A 27,936-nucleotide genomic window follows, 5' to 3' on the forward strand; every position below is an offset into this window, starting at 1 on the left:
GTCTCTTTGCTTCCTTTTGGCTGGATACCCCTCATTACTCAAGAATACTTAGATAGAGGCAGATTCTTGCTTTTGCTGACTACTTGCTCTTCATTTTGTCAATCTTTCATAGACAGGTGAGTGAAAACTTTCTACTCTCAGCATACAAGTAATTCTTACAAACCATAGCTGGAACCCTTTGCTAAGTAAGATAATAGTTAAGTGAGTTGTGCACAATTTTACAACCTTTTTTGGCATGGTCACGGTCATTTAGTGAATCCAAATTCTCCCATTGAGTTTGCTTGCTGGAAGTCAGCTGGCAAACTCACAGATGGTAATCTCATGAGTCTGGGAAACTCCTTGCACTGCCATGGGTCATGGAAAGTATTTAGCAGGTAGATGTTTTTTAAGGTTTTCTCCCTCGGAATCAAGGGTAAAATTGATGGGCTAACCTCAGCAGTGTAGAATAATATTATTTGTATGAAAGTTAATTCATTGCTTGCCTATAGGCTTCTGGACCCAGTTCAAACTGCTGGTCATCATCTTTAAATCCTTACACGGCCTAATACTGTTATACATCAGGCACCACCTGCCAGAATCAAATCTTGCCATCCAGTCTGGTCACCTAGAAAGCTCTGCCTTTCTTAAGAGGTAGATGGGGTATGTTTGTACTGTATGTATGTATGATTGACCCACTTGTTATTTTTATAAATAACTGAAGATAATGAACATACCCATTACTTATTCTTCCTCCTATTTTCCTCACAACAACAATCCTATGAGGTGAGTTGGGAGGAGAAAGAGTGACTGGCCCAAACTCACCCAGCTGGGTTTCATGCCCAAAGTGGAACTAGAATTCACAGTCTCCTGATTTCTGGCCTGGTGCTTAACCATTAGACCAGGGATGTCAAACTCAATTTCATTGAGGGCCGCATCAGCATTGCGGTTGCCCTCAGGGGGCCGGGTGGGTGTGACCTGGGTGGGTGTGGCCTACTGGGTGGGCATGGCTAGTGTGCGTATGGCCTACTGGGTGGGCATGGCCAGCTCTACATCTTCGCATCAAGGGTGCCTATGGGGGCCTGGGCAGGAGTGGGACAGATCTGAGGGTCTCTGGCAGAAGGAGGGTCTCTGGGCCAGGGCCAAGGTAGTGGGGGCCATTCCCTCACTGTTTCCAGGATGGCTTCGCGGGCCACATGAAACCACTTCGCGGGCTGGATTCGGCCCCCGGGCCTTGTGTTTCACATGTCTGCATTAGACCATTTGGAAGTATACGTTCTTCCACAGCTAGAGTACACATAGTCCCATTTTATCTATCTGTCTGTCTGTCTGTCTATCTATTATCTATCTATCTATCTATCTATCTATCTATCTATCTATCTATCTATCTATCTAACAACTATCTATCATTACATCAACTTTGTTAACATTCTGTAGATGAGTTAAAACTATTTTTAGCCATCCAGACTAGCACCACAGTGAGATGGACAGCAAATAAATTTATCAAACAAATAAGTATATTTTAATCTCAGTGAACTTTTGGTTCCAGTCGATTGATTAATATTGTCAACCTTGTGTTATGTATTATTGCTATGTAATGGTAATAATTGTTATTTTGAACATGGCTCAGAATCCTCCAGCAAAGGTATGATTTAGCCCTCTGGGGAAAAAAACAAACTCAGGAAACAGGAGTTGCTAGGAGCCTTGAATGAACTTATTGAAGGAGGGTATCCAATAGAATTTTCAAAGCCTATCAAAAATTTTCTTTATTTCAATTTATGCCTAGCACAATTTATGCCCAGCACAGTTGCTTGAGTCTCTTTCTCACCCTTTCTACTTTCCCAGAACTTATATATTCTACATTGGCTTTACATTCTGTTGACACTCCATCACAGGATGATAAAGAGCAACTGGTCTTTGGGGACAGAGCACTGAGTCACAGGAGTCCATATATGTGTGTTTGTGGGTCTATCTGGTCTGTTTCTTTTGTTAATTGATATTAAGTGTTCCATAAAGTAATGCAATTTTATTTTCTAGCCCTGTAAACTATGCAGTACATCAATTGTAAAAAGAAAGAAGAAAGACTACACTTGGTCTATAAACCGCTGATGAGCCATGGAAAGCTCTGCAGGTCTTCTTGGCATAGTATGCAGCCAGCTTTCCTAAATGTCTGTGAAGATTCTCAGACATCCAGGTCATAAGTTGTCTCAAAGGAGCTTTTTTTTTCTTCAAAAGGCAACTGGACTGTTGTTGTTTTTTTCTCGAGGAAGAAACCCCCCACCCCACCCGCACACATACAAACTCCTCTCAGAACTGATGACGTTTCTTGGATGAGAAGCGAAACGTTTTCTTCCTTCTTCCTCAAGGAAAAAAACAGTCCAGTTGCCTTTTGAAGAAGGAAAAAAAAAGCCCCTTTGAGACAACTTTCCTAAAACATCGGATTTCACGGCTGGGATTTAGAACAGATAGAACCCATCACGTCTGAAAGGCTCCAGTTGGAGGTGGCTGATATCAGAAAATGTTAAAAAGGCATCTCTTTTAGTATTTAGCGTCATCGTCGTCGCCACCGAGGCGTATCTCTGGCCGCAGGCATTACCTCCCTCCCTTGCAAGGAGAAAGGCACTTGTAGCAACTGTTGTCCTAGCTTGGCTTCTGTGTAATAAACTCGCGAGGGCTGGCGTGTTGCACAGCCTGCCGCCGCCCTTTCTTTTTTTTTTTGCTTCCAACCAACCCTGCCCGGGGGCGGCTGTTTCTTTCGGATAATTTTCATTTTTCCTCCTTCGCTCATCTTTCAACGTCAGTGGGAATTTCCAGCTAGGAAGTGAGAGGGAGGCGAAAGTGCGGCCGAGGAACGAGCGAGAAATGGGCGGGCAGCAGGGTGGGTGGGGAGGGGGGGAAGGAGGTGCGAGGCGCTCGGGGTCGCGCGCCCAGGGAGCGCGCCCGCGCCCGCCTGTCTGTCATTGCGTGGGCGGCTAGGCGGGCAAAGAAGTCCTCGCGGGACCCGGAGAGGCGACGGCGGCGCGCGGGGCTTCCTTTTTTTTTTTTTTTTATAAACTCGACGAAGAGCCCAGCCTCGGGCAGCTGCTTCCTCCCGCTGCGACACCACCCATCCCGAGCAACCTTCGCGCGGACATGGCGCTCTTTTAACCGGGACTTCTCCACCACGGTCGCCTTCCTTCTTCTCCTTCCCCTTCCTTCTCACACTGCGCCGGTCTCCGATCCGAGTTCCTCCTTGCTTTCCTGGTCGAAGGTCCCCGGGAACACCATTCCCGAGTGTAAGGTGAGCCCGCGGAGAGTCCATCCCCACGACAGGCATGTATGCTCCGGGCTAGCGGGAAAACCCGCCAGGGTGCGCTTTGGGTGCCATGCGGAAATGTTGCGAAGTCGGGAAAGAAACTCTGTTCTCCTACTTTAGAGCGCGATGGGGGCTTGTCCCGTGGGTTTATGGCGAGCGAAGCGGTTCTTTCCTTTTTTACGATCCCCGGATTTCAGGTGGCCCAAGCTTCCCTGACAGCTGCCGTCCTTTGGTCTTCCCAAAGGGGCTGGGTCCTTGGATTGAGAGACCGGGTGCCACGGTAAATCGACTCATCCTTCAGCCCAGTTGACAAGGCTGCTTGGGTCTTTTCTTTCGTGTTTGACCTTATGGATTATATAGACGTCGCTTTAGCCTCGGATGTTGGGGTGTGGGAGGGGTTTCAGTTAGGATTAAGTCTAAGGCAGGGGTGGGCAACCTTGGCTCTTTTATGACTCGTGGACTTTACAGCTGGCTCAGGAATTCTGGGAGTTGAAGTCCACGAGCCATAAAGGAGCCAAGGTTGCCTACCCCTGGTCTAAGGTGTGAATGGCTTTAGATCTGGCACCTTCTTTTAGTTGTACGGTAGATGAGCTGAGGTTGACTTCTAGAGAGGCCATAGCTTATGCAGTATGGAAAGCTGTATTTTGTCACATTGCTATGCATTTGTGTGTGTGTGTGTGTGTGTGTGTGTACACGCATGAGATCAACAGAATTTTCTACTTCCTCATTCCTTTGTAAAAGACAAGACGCTATTCCTTGTTCACAGAAACTTTCTGGAGCACATGGTTGGGGCCTTCCCTAAATGATGTATCCAGTTAATACAGTTGCGGCTTTTTCTTTTGCCACAGATTCTTCTAGGGCTGCCAAAGACCGAGATGCAACTGGTAAAGCTTTCCCCATAACTTCCTCTGTATTTCAGGAACAGCCCCAGTCTGCACATGGCAGCCTCAATACATCATCACGTATGTTAAAGAAATAAAAGCTTTGCGGGGACAAGGTCGCAGCCGTCTTTGACAAGGAGTGCAGGATATTGTGGGAATGTGATCAGGTTTCTCATCCTTGGCATTGTTCAGAAAAGCCCCCTTCCCCCCCCCCCTCAGACTGAACAGGCCAAATCAGTGAAAGTATTTGTATTTCAGTTGGCATCTTCACTGATACTGAAAGTAGTTTTTTAGCTGCTGGGATGAATAAAGAAAGACAACTTTCTCTTACAGTCATGTAAACATTATCTCTTCTGAGCCAAGATTTTATTTAACTGATTTATTAGACTGATGCTCTGTCTTCCCGCCAGCGACTTAACATTGTATGTAAGATGATTTCTTCCAAATTTTCTCTGAAAGAGAGAGATAGGCTAGGCTGGGAGAATGACCAGTTCATAGTCATGCAATACAATTTCATGGCTGAAGAGCACTTGAACCTGAGTTTTCTTATCTTTAATGCTTTTAATGAATTTAACCCAACATTTAATCATGGTTCTACATGCTGATTGTCTGCAAACATGGGGTTAGGAGCAGAATATTGCTTTTCACTGCTCCTATGTCACTCAGTTTTTTTCTCAGATGAATGTAATATTTATCATTGTTGATATGACTTCCTCTAAGTGTGAGGCCTAGAACTGTTGTTGCATTGTTCTGCCAAAAGAGATCTGATTCTTAAAAAGGTCCGCGAAGAAAGGAAAGAAAAGAAAATCAATATACGAGTAGAAGTAAAAATGATTAGAAATGGACAATGGACAAAAATAGGTCCAGTATGTTTTTCAGTGCTGAGTTCTAATATTTTGAGCATGAGCAGAATATGTCTACTTAAATGAAGTGGGGAAAATCACTCTAAAAGTCAGACATCTGAGTTCAGGTTTATAGTAATCGCTAATACTGGTAAGAAATAATTATTATCACAACATAAATAGGAAGTTTCCTATAAAAATACATTATATAAGCAAGCTATTTAAATCTCTGCTATTTCTTGATACCTAAATTAGACTCTTTTCGCTGGGTTTTTTTTTATGTCAGTGTAATTCCAGCATGCAGTTTGATGATAATTATGTGACATGAAGTCATTGCTAATTCTTAGTCACCACGTAGATAGATTTACTCCATGATGATCTGTTCCCAACCTTCAGCTCTTCCAACAGTGTACCCATCACCTTTGTAACTGAGTCCATTCACCTTACTACTGGTCATCTTTTTCTCTTTCCTTTCACCTTTCCCATTGTTAGAGCCTTCTCTGGAGAAAAATGCAGTCTAGGCATTGTTTAAATGAAGCACATTTAAGGAACTACTGGTATGCAGATGGAGCTGAGATGGGATAGGTTAGGGGTAGGCAACCTTGGCTCTTTTATGACTCATGGACTTCAACTCCCAGAATTCCATGAGTCATAAAAGAGCCAAGGTTGCCTACCCCTGGGATAGGTGAAGCAAGGCGTATGACTTTGCATATTGGCCATTATTGTAGATTGTCGAATGTCTTGTTGGCATCATCATGGCAACATGAAAAGTCTGTACTGAATATAAATAGGAGACATATGTCAGTGCAAGTCAAGAAGTTACATCTGCCTTTTAAATACAGCATTAGACAAGGGATACATTAGACTTGAGAATGGAGAGAAAGGACATTGTGAAGTCTGCCCTCTGTTAATTCATGTATACTGTATATTCTGAAATAAATTGTGTTTTTCACATTATAAGATATTTTGGCATGAAAATATGATTTCAGGAAAAGCTGAAATTTCATATCGGATTGTAAAACATTTCTTTCATTGCAGCTGAGCTTGGCAGGATTTACAAGATTGAGATATTAAGCTTTCCTTAATAAACAGCATTTCTAAAGATACTCAGTAGCGGTTTTGTATTATTAATAACAGATACTGACTACTTACATGTTCAGTTTTATGCAATTTTTGTATATCCCAGTTTTTGTCACTTCTGTATTAGTGTTCAGTATATTGTTTCTAAATTAAAAATACCTCTCATCTAAAACATATATGAAGCTTTGTTGTTTTTTTTGGTTAGTTCTTCACAAGAGTTATTTTCTCTATAATGAGTCTGTTAGAAATGATGAAATTAAATAGAGCATGCCTTTGTCTTGTATCAACCTTGAATTTTAATCTATTTCAAAACTCTGTTGCTCATTTTTTAGTCTAATACTACTAGGATTCTGAGGCTGACAGTTCTGTGTTCCCCAACTGGTACTGATGGGTCTGCTATCCTTTGATTGAAGATATGATGTATCCATAATTATCATTGGTAACCTCAGCTGCCTTGCATATGCTAAAAATAATTAATAAAGACAATAACTAATACATAAATAAATAATAAAGCTAGGTAGCAAGATAGAACTGATATATGAAAATTTCCAAGATTACAATAACTAAACAGACAAAACTAACATTTTTTTTCCTTTGTGGTCTTTCTAGCAGTCAATAGTTTGCAGTGCATTAAAGAGATATTTTGCATAGTGGTACAGTGTCCTAGGTGTACACTGTGTCATATATTTTATTCTATCAGATGAATCTTCCTAATTTAGTTATATACAAAAGTAAAACATACAAGGCTTCATTAACTGTGTGAAGATAGAATTTAAATATAAAAACTATACTTTAGATTATACAAATTTCAGTATCCTCTTCTTAAAACAGTAGCCAATCAGATGCCTCCAAACATTAACATCCAAAATATGAAATTATAGCTATTCTGAATGCCAAAATATAATATTCAAAAGAATTCTGGGTTCATATAGGAGCTGTCCAGCTTTCTTGTTAACAAGAGCTTCTTATGATAAATGGAAAATAACCAGTGTTTACCTCTGGGAATGTTCTTTTTGAACAGGAAGTTTTCATAAAGGTAAAATAATATTCTGAGCTACTAAAAACAAAATGAACATGCATGGCTTAATAAAAATTACACTGGGCATTTATAATTCCGGGTTTTGCCAATCCCGGTTTCTGGGACAATGTACATTAAGAGAATGAAAAACATGTAAAGAATAATTACATGCTCTTTAATTCATTAAAAAACACACAACACCATGCAGTGTCTGTATTCTTATCTTTAGTCTTTCCTTAAAAGGACCTTCTTTATTGGGTTATCAGGCAACATTATTGAATTACAGGTAGTCCTTGATTTATAACCATAATTGAGCCTGGCAATTATGATCATAAGTCGTGATGGTCATAAAGCATGTCATCACATGATTGACCCTATTTTACAAACTTTTTTGGGTCAGTCATTAAGCAAACGCAGTGGTCATTAAGCAAACATGGCAGTTGTTAAGCGAATGCTGCAGTTGTGAAGCAAACCCATTGTTCACTATGGGCCAGGTTTTGCTAGACGTTTTCCAGCAGTAAACGCTGGTTTCTGTCAAAACTCTTGTAAATCATAGTCACATGACTGCGAAGTGCTCAAATGGCCAGAAATGCAGGCTAGTTGCTGAGTACCCAAAATGTGGTCACGTGACCATCAGGGGGCAGCATTGGAATTTTGAAACCAGGTCATAAGTGGCTTTTGGGGGATCTGTTGTAATTTCAAGAAGTCACTGGCTATAAGTCAAGGATTACCTGTATAGGGACGCGGTGGCTCAGTGGGTTAGGACGCTGAGCTTGTCGATCAGAAGGTCGGCAGTTTGGCGGGTCGAATCCCGAGTGCCGTGTAACAGAGTGAGCGCCTGTTACTCGTCTCAGCTTCTGCCAACCTAGAAGTTCGAAAGCACGTAAAAATGCAAGGGGCCACTACGGTGGGAAGGTAACAGCATTCTGTGCGCCTTTGGCGTCTAGTCATGCCGGCCACATGACCACATGACCACGGAGATGAGCATCGGCCCCTAGAGTTGGAAACGACTAGCACGCATGTGCGGGGGAACCTTTACCTTTACTTTACCTGTATAGAAGTTGCATTAGTTCAATGTCTTGTATTGATAAAGAAATAAAGTGGTATGCACAACATTGACTAATATTGGAAGAGACATTAGCCAAAATATGTTGCATTGATAGCCAAATAATTTTGTTACCAAAGAAACATATATTGTTACCACTTCCAGTGTTTTAATCAACCTTCGAAGGTTGTCTTATTGCATTATTACTATTTCCTTCCTCTTCCTAAGAAAAATACAGAACTAGATGGTAGGGAATCCATTTTGCTTTACACAATCTCTTCATTTGATGCTAACCAAGATTTGTTTGTGAAATTTGGGGTGGTTTATTTTGATTTCTGCATGAATTTTAAAGAGTTGACTGAAATTCTACAACTATTTTTGGAAGTTTTTCAAAACAGTGGGATAGAAGGAGAATAAATACAGTTCTAAAGAATAAGTAGATTAAGAAATCTGTTCCTAGATACAGTATATGCTTTTAGATATTTGATACTATTGAAATTTAAAATTCATATCTTCCTGTAGGGGTTAGATAAATGTTTTATTTAAAAAAATCAAGTTCCTGTTTGCATTTACATTTACATCTCTTCATTTCTGATATCAGTGTATTGAAATTTCATTTACAATGGAAGTAATTAAGTACTGACCATGGTTGCACATACTGTGCATTTTATTCTTATTTTGATTGAAAGGCATGAAACTTTCATATGTGTACTCTACTTTGTTTGACATTGAGCCACAAATGGTTTGCATGTACAAAAAAGCAATTTGCAGTATAACTGAAGTGTTTGTGTACAGTACGTTAAAGTCAAATAAAGCGGGTTTATTTGAGAGTCAAATGAATAGATAGAAGTTGTGATTAGTACTCTACATTTTAAACTGTAATCAGTTTTGGTTGATTATGTGGTTACAAATTAAGGGAGATGAATCAAAGAATATAAGTATTCATTATTACTATATTAATTTTGATTGCAAGATTGCAAGAAGGAATGTGAAATAATATATTGACAAGATATATTCTTCTTTTCAAAACAATTATAATTTATAATAAATTTATATTATTCTTCCAGAGTGATAATCTATATAGGTACTGTGGCCATTTTACCTATTTATTGTTGGATTGATCAATTATATATTTTAGAAAACTATTTTTTAAAATAAGTTGTAAACTCATATATATTTGGAAATATTGTATTAAAATTAATGATAATTATTTCAAAGTAGATGTGTACAGAGGTCATATGGTACTTATTTATGCTAAATGACTATATATGGCATATTTATTTTTCAAATTATTTAATCCATTCTTGAACATTATGCTATTTTAATAAGCAGTAGAATTAGCAGTAGAATTTTTAGGATGTGATAATAAAAGCTTTATTTTCTACCAACCAAACTAAAATTATTTATTTAAACTAGGTGTTTTGGATCGCCTTTGGAACTATTTCAACAAAAATTGTGTTATAAAAATTGCAACTGGAAAATTCAGTCATAGTATACTAATTCAAAATGTGTATACCATAAGAATTATGAAATAAATACAACTTCTGAAAAGTAAATTCTCCCTATTTGTCAATCTTACGGTAAAAGGAACTATAAAGCTGGCTTGACTGGTTTCTCTAGAAGAAGTAACTAATAAAGAAAAGAGGAAAAATCTTTTGAATCATAAGGTTTTCTGAAGAACTGGGACTCTTTGCGATACATTTAAAGACCCTTACAAATTTACACTATGGATTTCTAACTAGCGAGGACTATGCTGAATAGAAATTTAATTAACATTTAACACCAAATGGACTTTACCACCAAATATGAGACCGCTTCCATTCTGACTCTCTACAAATGAAAAACCAGGCAACCAAAGTTTCAAAATATGATTTTAAATCATCATTGTTCAGTTAACAGATGTTTTTCTTACTTTGTTTTTTATTAGGGAGTTCTGATTTTTAATTTTATGAAGCATTCTAGCAATCTTATATTTCTTCGATGATTTTTTAAAATAATTGTCTCGTTATGTAGCCTATTGTAGTACAAATGTTAATTTGATAGGAGATACTGGCTAGCCTTGTTTAACTTTTTTTATATTTCTGAGAATTACATGCCATGCTTATTAAGTAATCTTAAGTTTATTTCCTTTCCAACAGCAAATGTAATGCTGCCCCAAAAATCACATTTTTCATTACAACAACTACAATCCATATTACTACAATCCATATTCAGTGTAGCTTGATAATATACTTCTTTAATTTTGCCCTTTGGAAAGATAGAAATAATGATTTTTTAAAAAAAAAATATCAATCCGTTTTAAATACAGAGTTCAGCCACTTTCTGTCATAAGGAATGTAGAAACACATATAATATTTGACACTGATATATTTAATATTTGAAATGTTAAAATGGCTGAGGTTTATATTATAGTATTTATAAATAAAATCTAATATTTCATAAATTGGCATTCTGTCCTAGTTCAGAAATTCCTGAACTACAAGTTCCAACATCCTTAGGAAGTATAGTCCATGAGGATTGTTCAGAGTTGCAGTTGAAATGCCAAAGATTGTCAATAGTCTTTTAATTTTTTTATTTTTGTACTATCCTATAGAACTTAATAACATACGTTTAATTAAGATATATACATTTATTTAGTCATAATGCTGTTGCACACTTACTAAACCACAATATAGTGCAAACATAAATTTTATATGCACCGGGGAACCAAAATAAGTCATATGGCTCATTTTATTGCTGTGGTCTGGAACCAAACCCAAAATATTTCCAATATATGTCTGTATGAAGCAGTTTCTTTTGTTTTGGTTTTAATTTGGACAGACATTACTGCATTTCAATAATCTATTAGTTTTCCATAGATTAAAAAAGAGGGCAGAGAAATGTGAGAAATATATGAGGGCTACATGTGTAAGTTATTCAATCTGAATCTCTGCAAAATTTAGTACATGTAGCAAGGTGATTGTTTTATAAGGCTGCAACTAAAGAGCTTACTGTACCATCATAAGTAGGCACACTGAATGAAAGGATGGTTAGGTCAAGTAATGGGGTGGGTGGAAATATATAAAGAATATGGAAATATATAAACAAATAAAAAGAATATGTTATGATTATATCATGTATAGCAAATCTGAGCAACTACCGGTAAGCAACATATTCTAGAACATACTACCGTAAATATATAAATGCAGGTCTTGTTTTTCAAGAGGAATAAAATCCTATGTATAGCAAGGCATACCCCTACTTATAATGGGAACGACCTGCGAGATGGGGCAAAGAGCTGCTGCTTAGGGAAGTTCCGGATAAGACACAGCGTACCTTGCAATGGCATAGTGGGCAGAGCAAGGGAGTTTATAGGGGAGAGGAATCTTCTCGATAATTATGGCAAAATTTAGTTTAATTAACTGTAAAACTCCACTAGAACTCTTGTCTACTTAAGAGCAGACTTTGTAGCTTTAACGTTATGTCACTATTTTCTTCTTCCCTTCCTTTCTTCCAGTTTAAATTTATTCCCAATTATTTATTTATTTTATTTATTTTAATTCCATTTATATCCCACCCTTCTCCGAAGACTCAGGGCGGCTTACAAGCTTAGCAGTAGCCTTCATTCTATGTATATGCCTGCTTATTAGGGCTTTCACACACACACCCAAGCGGCATTATTACAAAGTCAGCTTAATTGCCCCCAACAATCTGGGTCCTCATTTTACCTACCTCGGAAGGATGGAAGGCTGAGTCAACCTTGAGCCTGGTGGGATGCGAACCTGCACTAATTGCAGGCAGCTGGTGTAGGAGGCATTAGCCCACTGCTCCACCAAGGCTCAATCTCATGAATAAGTTCTTGGATAGTTCTAGAGAATTCAAAACTTTGTTCATGATGTTCCAAAATTATGTAAATCAGTAGCCATCATCACATTTTGGTATTATGCATTGTAAAGAAGCATCTCCCAAGTTTAGCTTCATTAGATAAACCCAAATTATAATATGGAATCCTTGGTGCTTTCTGAGCTTGGTTGTTTTCTTGCAGATGTTTCATTACCAGACTAGGTAATGTATTCAGTATTACAGGGGAATGGGGTCTGCTCTCTGTTTATATACAGTAGTTTGCCTGACAGTGGGGACATTGTTTTTTCCTATGTATTTCCTTAATGAGGCTGTTTTCTTCTTGATTGTTTGTCCGAGTTGGTACTTCCTTGATTAAAGTATTGCTTGCTACTTGATAGTTTGGTGTTTGTTAATCAGTGTCACCACCTCCTTATTTGGATGTTGACTGCTGATGAGAAGATGTTCTGGTTTTTACATGACATTTTTGGTGACAGTTTTCTATGAATTTGCAATTGGATAGCAGTTATGGATAATTATTGATTGATTGATGGTTATGTACTATCATTTTTGACTCCTAGATAGATTTTTTCCCCTGATGATTTGTCCCTAACCTGGCCTTTCAAGTCTTCCAGTGGTGCACTGCTGGGTATCCTCATCTTCTCTTTCCTTCCACTTTGCTCAATCTTAGAGCCTTTTCCAGATAGCTAGGACGTAGTGTAGGATAATTTGAGCCTCATCATTTGTGCCTTGAGTGAGAACTGTGGATTGATTTGTTTGATGATCCATCAATTTGTGTCCTTAGCTGTCAGTGTTACTCTCAAGAGTATTCTCTGGCACCCAGATTCAAAAGTGTTAATACTCTTCCTATCCTGCTTCTTTAAAATCTTTCCTTTGAATCTCAAGGTTTTTAATGAACATCATAACGTGGTAATAGTTGAATGTGGGCTAATGAATGATAATTGTATTTAGTAAAGATAAGGTACTGAAGGTGATGAGGAAAACTAAGTAGGAATGATCTTGGCAGACAAGGAAAAGAGGCCTGTGGAAAAGTCATGTAAGAGACAGCATAGCCTGTAGTTGCATGGTCAGTGGAGCAAAAGTCTCTGAAGGATTCACGTTCTCAGATTGTGAATGTGATGGTGGGAGAATTTTACTTTCAGACTTTCAAAATTCTGTTAATGTAGTTTTACAATAAAGTAGAATTAGATTGTCTGGTTGTGTGTTCTGTCTGCTCTGTCTGGTCAGCTGACATTAATCTGGGTCTCTTCTGAGCCTCTTGGATGTCCATTATGTAGCTGCAGACTATGCTGTCTCTTATCTCAGAGGTCCCCAACCTTTTGGACACCAGGGACCGGTTCCGTGAAGAAAGGTTTTTCCACAGACCAGAGAGTGTATGGTTTTGTGTGCTACCTGCATCTCACAGATGTGCGGACCAGTTGCTGGCATGCCGTGGCCCAGTACCAGTCTACGGACCGGGGGTTGGGGACCCCTGTCTTATCTGACCCTTCCCTTAGCAGCAGCTCTCTGCTCCGTTTTGCAAGGTCTTTTTCATGTGCCATTATAAGTAGGGATATTTCTTGCTATACATAGGATTTTTATACCTCTGGAAAAACAATACCTGCATTTATATATTTAGGATTTTCTTGAATATAGTTTTGAATGGCAAACCTGGCAAAAAAGTAAAAAAAAATGCCCAATTTAAGCCAGGTGCACCAACAAATATACAATCATTCTCCTCGGCTGGCAGGAACTCTTAAAGAATCAAAGTTCTGTAACAAGGAGGGGAATACCATTTAGCTTTACATTATATCACCTTTGTTTCACAGTAATTGCTTCCCTTATTTTTCTGAGAATAATTTAAAATCCTGGTTCTGGAATATAAAACTCCAAACAAACAGTTTAATTTAAGATGACAGAAAATTAGAGTCTTCTAGCTCCTTTTCTGATGAACAGGTTTTTAAAAATGCATAAGTTTTCAACTACAGCTCACATAACCAAATGGTATTTCTAACCAATGCAAACAATGTGACATCATTCATAAAGGATTGAGTAAAAAATGTCTACAGACTTCAGCCAAGATCATGCCATACTGACTCCCAGAAATTCAAATTCTTTGAAGTGAGCAAAAATTAAACCCCAGTGCCATCTCTACTCTGGAATTTCCACTGCATCAGGACTTTTCCATGACAAGACAACAAACCTTATAGAACAGAACGTATCTCTTTGAAGGAAAAGAAACAAACTGTCCATGCTTCTGCAAACATATACTCACCAAAATGGAAGGACTCTGGATTGGATAGCATTTCCCCAGTTGGAACCTATGTTCATTTGGGGGTCTTCCTAGACTCATGGCCCCTGCTTGAGAAACAGGCAGCAGCTTTGACTAGAAGGCCTTACCAAAGGCCTTTATCGTGAGTATCAGCTGCACCCCTTTGTGCACCAGGAAGTTTTTCTCATAGTCATTCATGTATTACTCACCTCTGATATCTCATTTGGATTGCAGCAATGTCCTCTGTAGACTCCTTGGAAGCTATAGCTGACTTGAGTAGTTATGGTTGTATGGTTGCACCTTGGTAAGCTCATATTACACAAGATATGCTAGTTACCATTTGGCTTTCAGGTGCAATGCAAGTTGTTGATGGTTATCTTTTAAAGCCCTATAAATCTTATAGCTGTTTATCTCCAACCTCTCTCCAATTGTCTCTGCCCATTCCATAGAATCCGTCAGGGTTGGCATGCTTCAGATCCCCTCACACTCATGGAATGTAATCTTGTGAGAGGCCTGAAGCATGCCTCCTTTATTGCCATTCTTCCCCACAAGATCCACATGGCTTCAGCCCCACAGTTCTTCAGGAAGGCTATAAAGATCTGACTTTTCCAGCAGGTCCCACCCAGTGGTGGGATTCAGCTAGTTTGCACCACTTCGGCAGAACCAATAGCTAATTTTTTGTTGCCCAGGCACAGAATGGACTTTCAGAAGCGGCATCCAAACAGAGAACCGGTTGTTCACATATTTGAATCTCACCACTGATCCCACCCATTGGATTTTGTGAGGGTCCTATATGTTATGATTATTTTAATTTTTTATTCCCCAAACATTACTGTTATATTGTGCTTTGAAGTTGGGTCCATCTTCAACACCAGGTTTTTTCAGGGTTGCTTGAAAGAGACATGACAAATTAGGATTCTGGGGTCCTTTGTGTTGTCTGAACTTGGTTGTTTTTTTGCAGATGTTTCATTACTCATATAGATAGGGATTGCTGTCTGTTTATATACAAGTATCTTGTCTTCACTGTTGGTAGGAGTGTTCTTGATGATTCTTTGATTACGCTGTTATTTACTGTTTGTCTGAGTTGGTAGTTCCTTGATTAGGTTATTGTTTACTGTTTGATTGTTGGTCTGATATTAAACTTGACCGTAATCTTTGCTTGTCTGGATTTTGATTGCTGACAAGTAGGTGTTGTGGTCTTCTGGCTTTTTGATTGTCTCTTTTGAATAGTATGTAAATGTTGTTTATCTGTAGGTTCGGTTGATGGCTGATTTGTCTGAGTGCCAGATTTCCATAAATTCTGTAGCATTTTTGGATTTGCCTTAGTCTAGGATGCTCGAAGTTTCCCAATTGAAACTATGGTGAAGTCTGTCCATGTGTTGTGCAATTAAGAAGTTTTCATTATGTGTTTGATTGCTTGTTGGTTGATTGATGCGATCTGATAGTCTTCTACCTGTTTGTCCTTCATAGTGGCTGATAGAGTCCTTAACATTGCATGGTGTAGATGACTCCTCTTTTTTCTTCTGCGGTTACTGTGTCTTTTGGTTAACTTAAGATGTATTGGAGCGCTTTAGTTGGTTTGTGTGCTACAGTGATATCATGTGATGAAAATCTGTTGGTGGTTTCTGAGATAGTTATCCCTTTCACAGCTTATGTTGGTTGTGCTGTAGTGGGTTGAGTGGTCAGGCACTTTTTGATAAAGTTGTATGAATATCCATTTGTTGGAAAATATATAGATGATCTGTTTCCTTTTTCTTATGTTCAAAGTTGCTGCAGTGTGTTTCTGCTCATCTAAATTGCACTCTTCCTTGTCTTGTGGGAAATTGGGTTATTACTTTGGTAATGGAACTCTTGCTTAGTGTGGGTGATTTTAAGATAGACTTGTATTTCTCATTTGCTGTTGTTGCTTCTGCTGATGAGGCTATCCAGGAAGGTATTGTTAGGAGTGTTGGGAATTAGGATAGTTGGAAATTAGACAGCGTATATATTTAGATGATGATGATGATGATGATGATGATGATCTGGCCACATGAAAAAAGGAAAGAGAAATTATTTTCACTTCCTCTATTTCCAAATTTTTCTAGATTGTGCTAAACATATAAGCAAGTTTATTGTTAGCATATAATAATAAAAATGAAGTCCATGTGACATATATTGTTTCTTAATACTGGTAACATAATGACATTCTCTACACTGTCCGTACATAAAATAAGCCAAATATTAAACCATATGATGACTTAGTGTGATACATGAATCTAGCCACTAAAATCTAAAATGCTTTATTCTCTCATTCCATTCTGTCCCTTCTAATTCTAAAATTAAATTTAGGATCAAAAGATAGAACAAATATAGAAAAATATCTTGGTTTTTTTATTAATATCTGTTTGTATTAGATATAAATATAATTAATAATATTAATATATTAATATTAAATTCTCAGTCTTCTAGAAAGGCAAAATTTGTAATATACTTAATTTCTTTTGTTATTCTTCAAAGAGCTGGTTAGTTAAATTAAACCAAGTATTTTCTAGTAAAAAGACAAGTTATTAATATTACATTTAAAATTGGTTGTATCTTAACCAATGGAAGGCTGCTGTATTCGTTAACTTTTTAGAACTTAAAATCGTGTGCATTGGTGCTTGTAGAATATAATTATGTCTCAGATTACTTCTGCTTTTTTGATGATCTTTTTTCTAATACTTTTAATTTACATCTATGTATTGCTTATTCTTGAATCATCCAAAATTACATCAGATTCATATAATCATACCTATTAGTTAGAGACTTGGGACACTTTTATATGGAAATCCCATGAGTAAAATCTTTGTTGTAATATGTCGCTCTGCTCTACAGCCATGGAGCTTATGCAAGAGCACTTATGCTGCTATGTCTCAATTCCTTCTAGGGAAGACTTACGAAGAAACACATTTTTAGAAATTGTGCCTTGGCATGCTGTGACTAGAACTATTCTTGATGTTGTATTGGTGAAATGCGTTTGTTCCAAACTCAAACGGACTATTGCTCAATTACAGTCATCCTGCAGCACTCTTTATGATCAATCTTGTGTTCATTGGTTATCTTTTGAAGACCCTTCTTTTTTCATGAAACAAAACACATTTTGTAAACAAAACTAGCTAGAGAGTTATTTTAGCATAAACTTAACAGGCTTTATACAGATGGCATCTTAATTTCTCATTGGTTGTAAAAAGCAGTTCTGAAAAATTTCCCTTGTATCTTTTCTGTGGTGCAGCCTGTCCTGTGGAATGATACCTTCCAGCTCCCCATAATTTTACTGGCCCTGTAAGTGTTAGTCTTCAAAAAGGTTTTGAAGATATAAAGATAACAGGATGTTAGATAAGCTCCTCCTGAGAGGTGAAATATATACTGGTATACCCCAATTGTGTGGTTTGTTGATGGTTGTTTTTGTTGGTTGGGGATATAGGTGGTTTCTTTCAAAAATGAGCAAAAACAACAGAGACTTTGATTTGCAGATAGATTTTATAGATGCTGGATTATCTGACAAATTTCTTTCTTATATAGATGGATTGTTTTTCCTCTGAATTTTGTTCCCTCCTACTGCCAATAATTTTAGTATTAAAATTAGTCATTTTGGTCATTTGCTAACTATGTACTGAGTTATCCATGCCTGGTTAATTGTTTCAGCTCTCAGAATGGCAGATGAGAATTCTTACCTCTTGGGAATGGGAGAACATCAGGTGAGTATCTGTACCCAATAATAGTAATATGGAAATATTAAAGTATGAAAAGCATATTGTTATATTTAACAAATGAAGGCTGTCAGAACATTGTATAATCCACAAAACTTTTAAAAGATGCCTAATTCAGACAAAATAACACTTAAGTAACACCAGCTGCAGGTTCGAGTCCCACCAGGCTCAAGGTTGACTCAGCCTTCCATCCTTCCCAGGTAGGTAAAATGAGGACCCAGATTGTTGGGGGCAATTAAGCTGACTTTGTAATAATGCCGCTTGGGGTGTGTGTGAAAGCCCTAATAAGCAGGCATATACATAGAATGAAGGCTACTGCTAAGCTTGTAAGCCGCCCTGAGTCTTCAGAGAAGGGCGGGATATAAATGGAATTAAAATAAATAAATAAATAAATAAAATACATGAGGTATCCCATAATGAAGCATTAAAATATCAGAGGTGTAGCATAGTAAATGAAAGATAACAATGCCCAGACATGTCATTGATTTAGTATGTTGTACCTCTGATATTTTAAAAGCTAAGTAAATTTCCCATTGCTGCCTATCAGGATGGACACACAAATTCTCATCATTATACTGAGAAGCAACTTTTCAAGAAGTGGGAATACCTTAAGAAAGATTTTCCTTATTCCCTTATTCCTTTAACCTTAAGCAATTTGAGTAAGAAGCCAAGCCAAGGTTTGGGGAAAGGGAAGAATTATTCTTTATTATGATCCTGTTGTCTTGAAACCAATTTTCTTTTGATACTACTATTAATCACACTGGATCAGTGACAGTAGGTTCAGGTTTTTTTATTTTTATTTTTTCATTTCTACCAATCTTGGGGTGGGTGGGTTAGTTTTTGGTTCCTTTGAGTCATTGTTGACTCCTCGAGTCTGCCTGATCAAATTTCGGCAGTTTTCTCAGGAAGATTTTGGAAGTGGTTTGACATTGCTTCCTACCATAAGGCTGAGAGAAAATGAATGTCCCATGGTCGGTTGCCCAGCTGACTTTGTGCCTCAAGCAGAACTAGAACTCATAGGTGTCCTGATTTTAGTCTGATGCCTTAACTCCTAGACCAAACTGGAGTTAAGGAGCTTTTATGTTAACATTTCTGTCACTTGTCTTTTTAGCTAAGATCACTGTACCCCTTAATTTGTATATTTATTTCAAAAAAGAAGTTTTCTTAATCTATACTCTAGAATTAGTTTTATAGCTGTCTGATATCCTGTTTAAAATAAGAGCTAAAAGTAACACAAGAGACCAGAGAGTCACTTATTCTACTAAAGACGTGAAATAGACTTTTTGAAAGCAGACATAGAGTTTATTTGGTATTGCGTTTTTAGGTTAGTGTATCCTGAATGAGTCATAACTGTAATTTAGATATTTCTTCATCTGTTCATTAATGAGTGGGAGTTGTAACTTTTTGACACTGATGAATCTCTTTGTATATGATATTGAAAGTAGTGAAAGGCTAAATTTCCAAATAAATAGCATCCACCTACATAGATATACTGCAGAATTGCTGGAAATTAGTTTGATCATTTGCACCACGGGGAGGCAATGAATATGGGTAAGGATACTAGTCACAGTGCCCATTAGGCTACCCATCCCAGGTAGCTTTAGTTTTTTATTCCTTTTTAAATTAAAAAAAGCAAAGGTGGCGTATTGCAAAACAAAGTGCCTAAAGTGAGTCTGACCCTTATATGAGCTATGATTTTCTAAGAAACAAAATAGTGGTAAAAAAACAAAAAATGCTAGAGGTTCCAGCCTTTTGCATTGTTTAGAAGTATGCCCACTTAGTCCCCAAAATGAAAACTTAAAAATAAACTGATATGGCATAAGGTATTGAACTGATGACAACGACCAACTTCAACACTTCATATTTTTGTAAATTTCTATGCCTATCATCATTTCTTTGTGATTTCATGCACACGTGCTATAAAACGTGGCCCAATGATACTAACCTCGTGTATAAACAAATCCTCTGAAATGTGGAACAGAAACATTGATGTGGGAAGTAACAGAAGAAAGAGAGAGAAGTGGAGGCAGGAACGGGATAATTCATAGTTATTTCAGGAGTATTTAGGGGTTTTTTTTAATAATGGCATATGGGATTAGGTCGTTGAATTAAAGTTGTCTTTGAAAAGGTATAATCTCAATATATTTGAAGGAAAGGAATGTGCAGATTTCTCTGGAAGGACTAGAGTTTATTGGTTATTACATGAAAACATAATATATAAATTTACTACATTTATCTCCAAGTGACCCCTGGGGGTCTTCCCTTATTTTGCACTCAACAATTATGTGAGATATCTTGGGTTGAAAGACAGTGAATGTGAAACAGTCTTAAAACAGCCGCTCACACTTGAAATGGATATTTAATGAAACATGTGCAAAGAGATTTAAAATGAAATGTTTTGCAGACCCATATTGTTATATAGGTAGTCCTCAACTTACAGTCACAATTGAGCTCAAAATTTCTGTTGCTAAGTGAGACATTTGTTAAGAGAGTTTTGCTCCATTTTGCAACCTCTCTTGCCACAGTTGTTCAGTGAATCAGAGCAGTTCTTAAGTTATTAACACGTTTGTTAAGTGAATCTGGCTTCCCCATTGACTTTGCTTGTCAGAAGGTCGCAAAAGGTTATAAAATGACCTCGGGACACTGCAACTGTCATAAATATGAGTCAATTGCCAAGTGTCTGAATTTTGATCACGTGACTATGGGGATGCTGCAGTCATAAGTGTGAAAAAGGTCACAAAGTCATTTTCAGTGCTGTTGTAATTTTGAACAGTCACTAAACAAATCATTGTAAATTGAGAACTAGCTGTAGTTATATAGTATTTTTGTACTTTTTTTTACCTAAACTGCATCGTCAGTTTAACTTCAGTATGTTTGACCACTGAATTATAACATGTCATCTTCCATATTGATTGGTTCACAATCGTATTTGGACTTTTCACTGTCAGCTATACTAGATGGTTAAGAGAGGACAATTCAAACCAGATACTGTTAATAGTTGGATGGTGAAGTAGCACAGACAGTAATTGTGCAGGATAAAATATAGCCACCCAAAAGTTGCAGGTAGTCTTCAACTTACAGCCATTTGTTTAATGACCATTCAAAGTTATAATGGCCTGAAAAAAATGACTTATGACCAGTTCTCACACTTTTGACCACTGTAGCATTCCTACAGTCTTGTGATCAAACTTTGGGTGCTATATTCACAGTGATTGCAGCATCCCACAATCCTGGGACTGTCACTGGTAACCATCCTAGGGAGATTCTGGCAAGCAAAGTTAATGCGGAAGCCAGATGCACTTAACAACCACCTGATTCACTTAACAGCTGTAGTGGTTCACTTAACAACCATGACAAAAAGTCATAAAATGGGACATGACTTGCTTAACCATTGCCTTGCTTAGCAGTGGAAATTTTGGGCTCAGCTGTGGTGATACGTTGAGGATTACTTTCATAGTATTTGATTTTTAAATTAGTTGTTTATAAGCTGAAATAACTAGACTTACTGAAAATGCAAATATTCTTAACACAGGTATATGCAATGGAACATTTCCCCTTGGGGATGAATCAGCTGTACAATAACACAAGCATGATTTCAACTGATCTGCCACTTCGCACAAGTAAGAGCCATTATTGCTTGATTGATAGCATTCATTAATGATAACTATATATACTGATGATGGAAAGGAATTTTTGCAACAACAACAAAAAAAAGGATTGTGCTTTCAAATGAACATTTTATGATCCTGTTTATATTATTACTGCACAGTTCTTTCTTGTATTTGTATGTGTTTTTGTGTGTAGGAAAAATACTTGGGAAATTTGGGGACTTCCTGAAAACAAATACCGTGTTCTTTGCAACTGTGTAAAGATGACAGGAGTTTTTCCTGTTGTTGTTGTCATTGTTATAATCTGCTAGGCCTATTTCCCCAAATTAAAACACCACAGATGAGTTAAGAGCAAACCTGCATGATTTTAACAACAGTGCAAGGACGTATGAATGATTTCCATTCTCCCATTCTTTATTAGTTGAAAAATGGGAATGGTAACTTCTTGTCTGCTTCAGGGAAATGTGTGAACTCAGAGTGTATCATGACTTCCTCTTTGAATATTAATTTCTTCTATTCTTTATTTATTACATATGAAGATGATTGGAAGATAAGGCTATTGTTGAACTTTGGGTGTTTAGCTATTTAGCTTTGTGAGCCATGGTGGCACAGTGGTTAAAATGCAGTAATTGCAAACTAATTCTACCCACTGCCAGCAGTTCGATTCTCACCGGCACAGGGTTGATTCAGCCTTCATCCTTCCGAAGTTGGTAAAATGAGGACCCAGATTGTTGGGAGCCATAAGCTGACTCTGTAAACTGCTTCGAGAGGGCTGTAAAACACAGTGAAGCAGTATATATAAGTGCTATTGCTGTTGGTATTTCATTTAGCATTGCCAAAGCCCAGAAAACCTAAGTGTGCATATAAATCATGTCCATGTACGTATATGAGGAATCTTCAGGAGGAAGGACAGTTTCATAGGCTATAAGGAACCACAGCAGGAAGAATGTATGAATTTCCATGGGGAAAGAGAGATGGAGATGTTCAGAGAAGAAAGGCAGAAGCCCCCATTGTTTGGTGGTCAGAGAAAGAAACTTAGGAACAACCTGCACTAATGGATAAAGCAGTCAAAAATGGGGGTAGGAAGTTTATGTCTTCAGACTTGCAAGATTTTGTTAATGTAAAGGTAAAGGTTCCCCCGCACATGTGTGCTAGTCGTTTCCGACTGTAGGGGCCAGTGCTCATCTCCGTTTCAAAGTCGAAGAGCCAGCGCTTGTCCGAGGACGTCTCCGTGGTCATGTGGCTGGCATGACTAGACGCCAAAGGCGCACGGAACGCTGTTACCTTCCCACCGTAGTGGTCCCTATTTTTCTACTTGCATTTTTATGTGCTTTCGAACTGCTAGGTTGGCAGAAGCTGGGACGAGTAACAGGCACTCACTGTTACGCGGCACTCGGGATTCGACCCGCCAAACTGCCGACCTTCTGATCGACAAGCTCAGCATCCTAACCCACTGAGCCACCGCGTCCCTTTTTTGTTGTTGTTAATGTAGCCTTACAATAAAATACAATTCGATCATCTTGTCATGTTTCTTGGCATGGTTTACTTTTTTATCCATGAAAGGTTGTTATGTAGCCTTTTGAATCTTGGACCTGTTTCCCTAAAATTAAAAAAATGATAAACACATGACCAAAAAATTTAAAATAAAAATAAATAAAAATCCCTCCAAGGGCAGAGTTGATGGACCACTAGGTCTTTTTATGCTGTAGTTTTCTGTTTCTAAAGTTCAAACATAATTTTAAAATACAGGGCTTTAAAGATTTATTTATAGATAGCAGAAAAGTTACAGGAAAAAGAGACATTTTGTCAATAGAAGAGACTATTTACAGCTCAGGCTTGAATTGTGGCAGCCTTGATGCTCTATGCTTGGTTGTTTTCTTGCATTGATGATGTTAGCTAGTTGGGTAATGAAACATCTGCAAGAAAACAACCAAGCCAAGAGAGCATAAGGAGCCCAAATAAATATTTTGTTGTATTTTCAAAGCAAATGATAAGTTATAGTGTTAAAAGGAAAGGAAAAGAAAGGAATACAAACTTGGTTTATATATTTAAGGTTCACACACACACACACACACACACATGTACATGTTTGTTATTTCTGGTAACTGCACTTTTGCTGAGTAAAACTAAGTGGGAAGGTTTTAGAGATTGTAGATAAGATGAGATATGGGAAGAAGAGATATTCTGTTGTAAAAATCAGAAAAGGTGATAAGTTACTGAAATTGTGCTTGTCTTGGTAAAGAGGGAAGTCATTTCTTATCTCTTAGTTTTTTATTACTATTTTTATCCTTTTTAAATTTTGTACTGACACTTCATTTTTTTTTAATTTTTTTATATTTGTATCATAAGTTTGTATCAGTTTTTATCTAATCTTTAATAAAATTCTTATCAAAATAATTTAAAACATATATAAATATCTAGCAACAAAACAGTTTATGTAAAAATTGAGCAATTTCAGAAAGTCTGCATTTCTTTTGTCTAAAATATTTACCAGAAAAGGAAGTATTTTTAATTGCAATCCCTTTGGGCTATGAATTGTTCTTTAGAACATCTGGTTTCTACTTGCCTTAATATCTTTTCAAGTCATCCCATTTAAAATCTTTTAAAATCTTTCATTTATTATTTATGCCTTATTTGTTACTGGATGTTTATTTCTTTTGGCTTTCTATATTATTGATTATTGTTGTATTTTTTAATAAACTGATTTATGGTTTGAAATTATTCTTCTTTGTGTATATAGTGATTTGTGGACCTAACCTGGATTGAAATTGCAATTTTTTGTTATTGTCTTGCATCTGTGCCAAAGTACAAAATGACTGACAATATAAGTAGTTAAATAACTAATTGCAAGCTATTTGCTTAGAAATAGGTTTTTAGAATTTTTATTGTTAAGAAATATATATAGCTATGTCTATATGATTGTACCACTATTTTATTTTGTTAGGATTTTTCTTTGTTGAACATATCAACCAGGAATTTTAGTCATACATATGTCTTCAGTCTCTTAAAACATTATTTGCAAAACGTCCTCAGAAATAGCATATTTGTATGAACTCTTTTGTTTTCTTCATTATCTTTTTTACTAGCTGATGGGCCATATCTTCAGATAGTTGAACAACCTAAACAGGTAAGTGAAGAGCATTGTTTTCTTTTTTAATATTGAAAGGTTAATAATTTAGCATAGTGAAAGCCCAACTATTTAAGATAATGCTATACAAAGAAAACACACTTTATACAAAATTTTATCATTAAGATAGTATGATTATCATAATAGATGAAAGTCTTGTGGTCTTAAATCGTCTATTCCACAAATTCTATGGGATCTTCTTACCCAAACTTTATCTCCTGCTTATAATATCTATATATCTATATTTATATGTCTCCATATATGTATTAAGTATATTAATTACAATAGTAAAAACTAATACAAACTAAAATTAAAGGGAAGAGAATGGAAAGAAAGAATAAAAAGTGCAAAAAAGAAAGAAAAAAAGAATATAATAAAGAAAAAAAGTGACTTCCAACCATTATAATTATAAACAATTTTAATAACATTTTACCCCATAAGATTAAATAGATATCTTTTCATCCCAGATAGCATTCCTTATCTATAACTAAATAGAAAAACATCAACTTTTCAATCATGGTGTCAACAAAAAGTCATAAAGTATTGACAGAACATTGCAAAAATATACCTTGATCAAACCGTTTATTCCATCCTTTTTCTTCTAACAGTCTTAATCTTTAGTTCAATCAAATATTGTCACCAGATTTGATAGCTCTTTAATTCTTCTTTGTTCCATTGCATACATTTCTTTTTTTTACAAATTTTATTGATTTTCTAATATTACATTCACATATTTGAAAAGCAGCCTGGTGGCTGGATAGTAGTAATTCAATTACATACAGATATCATTAGTACAGATTTCAGATTGCTACCATAAACATTTCCTCTTTTTCCCTTCATATGTACTGTCTATTTGTGAATTTAAAGACAGGTTTTATCCTATCAATCATATAAAAAATAACTTTCTTACATATATCCATAGTTTTTATTTTACACATATTCTAGTTGATTTCACATACAATCTTTTAGACAATCAATGACCTAATAAATTTTTCAATTTTAATTTCCACTAACATTTAGATTTAACGTTTGATATTTATCATTCCCAAGATTTTTAATATAGTCCCAATTCATCTATCACCATTCCTCACAAAATCTAATATTCAAAATACACATCCCGTTTAATTAACTTCTCACCCTCTGTGTCAGCAATTTAAGGATACAATATGATATCCTTCCTTTTTGCTGATTTTCAGTTTTGTTTTTTTAAGCAGTAATCAATTTTTTTTATTTCAGTATTTAATACTTCCTCTCTTCCTCTTTGTATCTGCTATCTCTTGCTTAAACTGATAATTTTTGTTTTTAAACTGATAATTTTTGTTTTTAAATTTCCATATAGACCTACCGGTATTTATTACTTTCAACAATATGTTTTAGCTCATCTACATTATTCACCTTTACATGACCTTTAGGTACAAATCAATATTCAAATTGATATTTATACTGCTAAATTTTAATGACCAATTTTTTTTCTTTATCTCAGTTCATAACAAATTCTTGTGTTCAACATGCACATCTTATCTATTTAAGTACATTCTGTTTTAGATTTCAATAAGATGGTCAAAACTCCATTCTTCTTGAGTCTTATTCTGGCTTTTTTCCTTTGCCAAATCATCTTCCATGTCCTTGTTTTTGGGTCATCGAACCAATCTCCTTGTAATATCATGTATATTAATTGATATTGGCAAAACCATCTGGTCACCATTTTTTTGAGAGGACTGGTAGATCTAGTGCGTCATCTCTTTATTCTTCCATATTGTAGTTATTCTGAATTGTTCTGACTGGGGAGAGAGAGAGAGCAAATCTCCCAACCGTCCATAGCGGCTGCGTGGCAAACCAGAAGTCCCCATTGAATACATTTCTTCTAGACTTTAACAAGCTTTTTTGTAGATCCAATAAGAAAACTTTCCAGATTATTTTCTTGGTTAATCTTGGTTAAAATTAAAGTTTTAATTTTTAAAACTTCAGCCACTTTTTGCAAAGCTTCTTTTCCTAATCATTATGTTGGCCTGTCATTTGTAGTTCTACATTCTGTACTATTTTTATTGTACCAGATAAAATTTGTTCCACATGTTTAATTTTTTTCATTAATATTTTAGACATAGTCTCCCTAAAGAAGTAGACATGTTTATAATGGAGTTGATGTTGTGCTTACTAACTTCTGACTCCATTTTTCAAATATCTCCTTTAATGTTTCTGACGTTACGACCTTTTGTATTAGTCTGTAGGCCCCAGTATTAATTGACACCAGGCTTTGCCTTTTTTCTTCTGCTTAAAATCTTTAGTTTCCTCTGGTCTCCAGTTTCTAAAATCATAACTTTTTTTTATGATGACTTTCATTCGCCTGGATAACCAAAAAAAGTCTGTTTCCCACAAGTAAGTGATCATTTTTATAGTTAATTCCAAAAGGTTATATTAAAAATCAATATTCCAAATTTATCTGGACCCGTAATTTTATTTATAACTTTATTTGATCTCAATCTTAGATTTTTACTGTTTAGCTCGAATTCTTTAAGTTCTTAAAATTGTCATTAATATTTCTTTTGATCAGAATTGAAGATAAACTCACCCAATAAAGGCTTTTCAAACCTATCGTTCTGAATGTCTGTAATAGCTTTAGAATAGTTAATAGAAAATTTCTGAAAGTGATACAAAGTGAGTTTTGCGAACTTGGTGTCCTTTAAAAGTCTCCCCTGCAGTTGCAACCAAGATGGCTGATCCAGTAGTCTACCAGCCATCAGACCCACAGCAGCATATGTGAGCAATGTCCTGTCCTATCCTTATTTCAGGATGTTCCAAGAAACCGTCCACTGGCCAATTCCTTAACCTTTGCTATGCTCATTGGCTTCACTGTTATAGAGCCATCTTCAGTTCATCCCATCTCCTCCAGAAGTCCCTCTATTTCCTACTTTGATATAACAGCTTAGAAATTCTCATTGCCACCACCTATATCTGTTATCCTTCCCCCAACTTCAGCAAATGAGAAAAATAAGGTTCACGTAGCCTGTGCAGCTTCCTAGCTAATAAAAGGAAATAAATAATGACAAATGAGATAAATTGTATAGTTACCCTGACTGACCCTGTTGCACTGAGATGTTTCATCTCATCCTCATTTTTTTCATAGTGAGATTTCACAAGCCACAAATGCAAACAAACTTTATTTTAATGTAAAATAGAGGATGTAAAAATTCCCTTCAAACTTTAAGATGTTAAATACAAAACAATCAATGGTGGAAGAAAATAAA

General features: G+C 36.5%; 1 protein-coding gene across 2 annotated transcripts in view; it reads left to right on the plus strand.

Annotated features, from left to right (window-relative positions):
* The first annotated feature begins 2,875 nt into the window (after nt 1–2,875).
* Nucleotides 2,876–27,936, plus strand: part of NFKB1 (nuclear factor kappa B subunit 1) — a 76,278-nt gene continuing 51,217 nt past the window's right edge. For both annotated transcript variants that reach the window (XR_014027094.1, XM_081332649.1), the window contains exons 1-4: nt 2,876–3,256; nt 17,892–17,944; nt 21,489–21,576; nt 24,651–24,691. Coding sequence is in view for 1 of the 2 variants with exons in the window: in XM_081332649.1 (XP_081188775.1) it covers nt 17,900–17,944; nt 21,489–21,576; nt 24,651–24,691 (174 nt within the window). In the remaining variant the exon portion in view is untranslated. The remainder of the gene's footprint in view (nt 3,257–17,891; nt 17,945–21,488; nt 21,577–24,650; nt 24,692–27,936) is intronic.

The sequence above is a fragment of the Vipera berus genome (genome assembly GCF_964194415.1).
Source record: "Vipera berus genome assembly, chromosome: 7".
NCBI lineage: Eukaryota > Metazoa > Chordata > Lepidosauria > Squamata > Viperidae > Vipera > Vipera berus.